We start from the raw sequence: 5,658 nt of genomic DNA, 5'->3' as shown, positions 1-5,658 counted from the left end.
AGGTGAAGAGAAATGGAGAGAGGGGGCTTGGGAGGGGACAGGTGGTCTGGCACCGAAAGAAGAGCTGGGGGGCAGGGGTCGGGGCCAAGGTAGAAAAGTCCGGGGTCCGATGCGGCGCGGGCCCACGTGGAGCGGGCGCTGAATCACTGCTGGGCTGTCTTCACCACCACCCCCCATCCCCATGGCCCGGTACCCGCAGTCCCCGCCTCCTCGGCCGCCGCCTCCACTGGGCGGGGCCCTGGCCCAGGACCAGCCGCCGCGGCTATAAAGGGGCTGCGGCGAGGGCAGCAGAACGTTGTGCCAGCCACACGCCCCGAAGCCTCCAAGATGAGCTACACGCTGGACTCGCTGGGCAACCCGTCCGCCTACCGGCGGGTAACCGACACCCGCTCGAGCTTCAGCCGTGTCGGCGGCTCCCCATCCAGCGGCTTCCGCTCGCAGTCATGGTCCCGCGGCTCTCCCAGCACCGTGTCCTCCTCCTACAAGCGCAGCGCGCTGGCCCCGCGCCTCACCTACAGCTCGGCCATGCTCAGCTCCGCCGAGAGCAGCCTCGACTTCAGCCAGTCCTCGTCACTGCTTAACGGCGGCTCTGGGCCGGGCGGCGACTACAAGCTGTCCCGCTCCAATGAGAAGGAGCAGCTGCAGGGGCTGAACGACCGCTTCGCGGGCTACATCGAGAAAGTGCACTACCTGGAGCAGCAGAACAAGGAGGTCGAGGCGGAGATCCAGGCGCTACGGCAGAAGCAGGCCTCGCACGCCCAGCTGGGCGACGCGTACGACCAGGAGATCCGCGAGCTGCGCGCCACCCTGGAGCTGGTGAACCACGAGAAGGCTCAAGTACAGCTGGACTCGGACCACCTGGAAGAGGACATCCACCGGCTCAAGGAGCGCTTCGAGGAGGAGGCACGGCTGCGCGACGACACCGAGGCGGCCATCCGCGCGCTGCGCAAAGACATCGAAGAGTCGTCGCTGGTCAAGGTGGAGCTGGACAAGAAGGTGCAGTCGCTGCAGGATGAGGTGGCCTTCCTGCGGAGCAATCACGAGGAGGAGGTGGCCGACCTGCTGGCCCAGATCCAGGCGTCACACATCACCGTGGAGCGCAAAGACTACCTGAAGACAGACATCTCGTCGGCGCTGAAGGAGATCCGCTCCCAGCTCGAATGCCACTCGGACCAGAACATGCACCAGGCCGAAGAATGGTTTAAGTGCCGCTACGCCAAGCTCACCGAGGCAGCCGAGCAGAACAAGGAGGCCATCCGTTCCGCCAAGGAAGAGATCGCCGAGTACCGGCGCCAACTGCAGTCCAAGAGCATCGAGCTCGAGTCGGTGCGCGGCACCAAGGAATCCCTGGAGCGGCAGCTCAGCGACATCGAGGAGCGGCACAACCACGACCTTAGCAGCTACCAGGTAGGAACAGCGGCTGCGCAGCCAGCCTGCGCCAGCGCCAGCGCCGCGCGCCCCCGACACTCAGGCCCGCGCCCCGCCGCGCTCTCAGCCGCGCTCCCTAGCGGCCGCTGGCCGGCGCGCGCGCGCGCGACGCAGACCCAAATTGGAGGCTCAAAGCGTCCTCGCCCTCCCCATCCCCTCCACACGCCTTCCCCACGCACCATCCCCCGCTCGAAGACCCCTGACCGTTTTCAAAACGTGCTTCTTTTCCTCAGGAGTTCTAGTTTTGCAAGCTTGCGCGTTTAAAGTAGGAGGTACACATTCGGGTAGTTGGTAAAGCAGCAACTTTAGGATAGCTGTGCAGAAACTCATGTATTCTCAACTTTTCCAGACGTGATCGGAAGAACTCCCAAAACTGGCTTCAGCCCAAAGGGCTCAGATGGGAAGGGCCAGGTCAGCCGTGGGGTTTCCCCATGCATGTGTGTTTCCTGCTGAGACCTGTTCTAGATCTGCTGGTCCCAGTGCGTGGTGTGCCCAGGAAATGTCTACTTGTCTTATTGATTCTGTTGTTCGTTTGTTTGTGAACTCCTTAGATTTTTATTTTAAGGGGGGACGGGGTCTGGGAGCGGTACCCGAGGTTTGCAAAGCTGGAGGGAGTCGAGGGAGGGGAGGAAGAAGGAGGAGGTAGCAAGTGGTTCGCGAAAGAAGTGGCTGTTTGGAAGTATAAGTCTGTGGCTGTGTCTCTTTCAGGACACCATCCAGCAGTTGGAAAATGAGCTTCGGGGCACAAAGTGGGAAATGGCTCGTCATTTGAGAGAATACCAGGATCTCCTCAACGTCAAGATGGCTCTAGATATCGAGATCGCTGCATACAGGTACCGTGCTCGCGGCGGACGTGGCCGAAATGGTAGCCGCACTGTAGAGGCCGTTTAGGCAGGAACCTTCACCACTTAAGTTAAAGCAAGCAGGTTGCAGGAGTCTTAAATCAGTGCCTGGTTTTCTTCTCAATTAAAAAGTAATTAAAGAATTGCAACTTTTTATGCAGCTTTAAAAGAGTAAACAGTAGTTAAAATGTTTGAATAAAGTGTTTAGAGGAAGAGCGCCGATTAATTTCAGTGCTTATGCCTAAACTTTTTTATTTTAGTGAAACAATTGTTTTCAAATATTTGAAACAAAAAAGAATTTTAGTTTTTAATATTTCATCTAGTGCTTTCAGCTTTTCAACTGTGTAATGTCAAGGACGTCCCAGGACGTCCCATTTCTCGCTCAGTTACAGCTTACTATTGCCATCATCTGGCTGAGAATAAATATGATTGGTACAATATATATATTTTTTAATTTAGATTTACGTTTATAGATCTAGATATACATCCAGAGAAAGAGAAGCGATTATAAATATATTAACTGATGTCACCTTGCTGTTGACTAAGTTCATAGGTGAAAATCCTTGACGAAATAGTTTTTTTCGGGGGGGGAGGGGTTGTTTTTGTTTTTTTACCAGCAAGATCGTTCATATTACAAGAATAAATTGCACTCAGCTCAGAGCCATCTGTCTTTTCCGGAAAGCTGAATAGTTATATAAAATAGACACTTTATGATTAAAATCGCAGACCAGTTTCTAACTCGATATGCACCTATTAGTACCTAGCTGTGATAGATTAGCTTGAATTCTAATATATTCTAAATAGCTTTGTAAAATTTTTGAATGTTCGCTAAAAGACATTTCGTATACATCTTGAAAGTCCAAATGCTCAAGAACGTCACTTAAGGCCTTTTTGGCCTCTAGGGAGCTTTGCACCATATTCATGTTGCACCGAATGGATTGCGGCAGAGCTGAGATTTGGTAGCTGGGTGTAGTGAGTGGACTGCTGGGCGTGGTTAGTTACTGCATTGGGTGACTGGCGGATTGTCCCTGAGCATCTGTTTCTGTCATTGAATACGACACAATATACTAGTGAAAGGGTAGCCAAGTGTTACTTCAAGTGATTCTATTTATCCAAAGGTACCTACCACGTTACACATACTGGAATGAAGTTCAGAAGACCCGATGAGATTTTAATGACGTCTTGCCTTCTTTGATTCTCTCCTTAGGAAACTCCTGGAGGGTGAAGAGACCAGATTTAGCACATTTGCAGGAAGCATCACTGGGCCGCTGTATACACACCGACAGCCCTCCATCACAATATCCAGTAAGATTCAGAAAACCAAGGTAGAGGCTCCCAAGCTAAAGGTCCAACACAAATTTGTCGAGGAGATCATAGAGGAAACCAAGGTGGAAGATGAGAAATCAGAAATGGAAGAAGCCCTGACGGCCATTGCAGAGGAATTGACAGTTTCCATGAAAGAAGAGGTCAAGGAAGAAGAGGCGGAAGAAAAGAAAGAGGAAAAAGAAGCCGAAGAAGAAGTTGTAGCCGCCAAAAAGTCTCCAGTGAAAGCTACTGCACCTGAACTTAAAGGAGAGGAGGAAGAGGCCAAAGAGGAAGAGGAGGAAGAGGAAGGAGCTAAATCAGACCAAGCTGAGGAAGGAGGATCTGAGAAGGAAGTTTCTAGTGAAAAAGAGGAAGGTGAGCAGGAAGAGGAAGGAGAAACAGAGGCTGAAGGTGAAGGAGAGGAAGCCGCCGAAGCTAAGGAGGAAAAGAAAATGGAGGCCAAGGGTGAAGAAGTGGCTCCCAAGGAGGAGCTCGTGGCAGAAGCCAAGGTGGAGAAGCCGGAGCAAGCCAAGTCCCCGGTGCCAAAGTCACCAGTGGAAGAGGTGAAGCCCAAAGCAGAAGCTGCAGCCGAGAAAGGAGAACAGAAGGAGGAGGAAGGGAAAGTGGAGGAAGCAAAGAAGGAAGAAGCAAAGGAAGCTCCCAAGGAAGAGAAGGCAGAGAAAAAGGAGGAGAAGCCAAAGGAGGTGCCAGAGAAGAAGAAGGCTGAATCCCCAGTGAAGGAGGAAGTCGTGGAGGAGGTGGTCGCCAAATCAGCAAAGGTGAGCTTGGAGAAGGATGCCAAAGAGGAGGTAAAGCCACAGCAGAAGGAGAAGGAGAAAGAGAAGGAGAAGGAGAAGGAGAAAGCGGAAGAGGTGGGGAAGAAGGAGGAGGGAGCTTTGAAGGATTCCAGGAAGGAAGACATAACCGTCAATGGGGAGGTGGAAGGAAAAGACGAGGTAGAGCCGGAAGCTAAGGAGAAGGGCAGTGGGGGAGAAGAGAAGAAAGGGGTTGTCACCAATGGGCTAGACGTGAGCCCAGCAGATGAAAAGAAGGGTGGTGATAGAGGTGAGGAGAAAGCGGCGGTGACCAAAATGGTAGAAAAAACCACCAGTGAGGGGGGAGATGGTGCTACCAAGTATATCACCAAATCTGTAACCGTCACTCAAAAGGTCGAAGAGCACGAAGAGACCTTTGAGGAGAAATCAGTGTCTACTAAAAAGGTAGAGAAGGTCACTTCACACGCCGTAGTAAAGGAAGTCACCCAGAGTGACTAATAGACGAGTCCATCGCAAAAGGTTAAGCCATATGACAATTTCAAAATGCATGTGATTGGCAGCTTCAAAGCAGAACGGGTTCTCCCATGGGGGCTCCAGACATTGTATTTTACTTTGTGCAATAGGAGGGACCTGCATGCAAGCTCAGGGGGCTCCCTCTCCAGTGTTTGGGCGATTCGAATGCATGATACTGTATGTACCTGGGGAAGTGGCCAATTTCCTAAGCTGTTGGAAGGGGGGCGCTTGGGGGGATGTCTTGAGGTATATTATGCAAAGAACCAACTGAGCCAAAAATAATAAATGAAACACAGAACTCTCTTAGCCTTAAGAAAGCTATATATGAATAATTATGTTTACCTCACTGGTGCATTTAAAAAGGACTTTTGTTCATGGGAGAACCTCGTTGACATGCAGTTTGCAACTTTTCATTGATTGATGTTAAGCGTCACAGCAGTAGTTGCTCAATAAAGGTCATATTGGAAACATAGTCAGTTGCTTGGTGTCATGTCATTTCAAAGTGAATTCTCCATCGCTTGACCCTTTCTTTCCCCAGAGCAGATTATTTGGGGGATTATAAGCAACTTGCATTTCTTAGCACTATTTCCCTGAGAGCGGTTACTGGGAAAACATAATTGACAAAAACATTTTCAGGTGTCAAAATCTTTACTTAGCCCAACCTTCATCCCAAAATTTTTTAATTATATTTTTGAAATAAAAATAAAAGCATCTGGGCTTCCCTGGTGGCACAGTGCTTGAGAATCCACCTGCCGATGCAGGGGACGCGGGTTCGTGCCCCGTTCCGGGAAGAT

General features: G+C 51.1%; 1 protein-coding gene across 1 annotated transcript; it reads left to right on the top strand.

Annotated features, from left to right (window-relative positions):
• The first annotated feature begins 277 nt into the window (after window positions 1-277).
• On the top strand, window positions 278-5,336 carry NEFM (neurofilament medium chain). Its single transcript, XM_004270671.4, has 3 exons — window positions 278-1,407; window positions 2,137-2,261; window positions 3,478-5,336. Exons 1-3 carry the CDS (start codon window positions 328-330, stop codon window positions 4,847-4,849), a joined length of 2,577 nt encoding a protein of 858 aa, XP_004270719.1. The 5' UTR covers window positions 278-327; the 3' UTR covers window positions 4,850-5,336.
• Window positions 5,337-5,658: the final 322 nt, after the last annotated feature.

This window comes from Orcinus orca, chromosome 6, assembly GCF_937001465.1.
Source record: "Orcinus orca chromosome 6, mOrcOrc1.1, whole genome shotgun sequence".
Lineage (NCBI taxonomy): Eukaryota > Metazoa > Chordata > Mammalia > Artiodactyla > Delphinidae > Orcinus > Orcinus orca.
The sequence above is the reverse complement of the archived record's forward strand: the minus strand, read 5'-3'. Positions and strand labels throughout refer to the sequence as shown.

What these genes read in the sequence shown, in the direction of transcription:
- NEFM (XM_004270671.4), top strand. Translation starts at nt 328, where the DNA reads ATGAGCTACACGCTGGACTCGCTGGGCAACCCGTCCGCCTACCGGCGG. An exon ending in ACGACCTTAGCAGCTACCAG is followed by an intron (nt 1,408 to 2,136) that starts GTAGGAACAGCG and finishes TGTCTCTTTCAG; the next exon opens with GACACCATCCAGCAGTTGGA. An exon ending in ATCGAGATCGCTGCATACAG is followed by an intron (nt 2,262 to 3,477) that starts GTACCGTGCTCG and finishes TTCTCTCCTTAG; the next exon opens with GAAACTCCTGGAGGGTGAAG.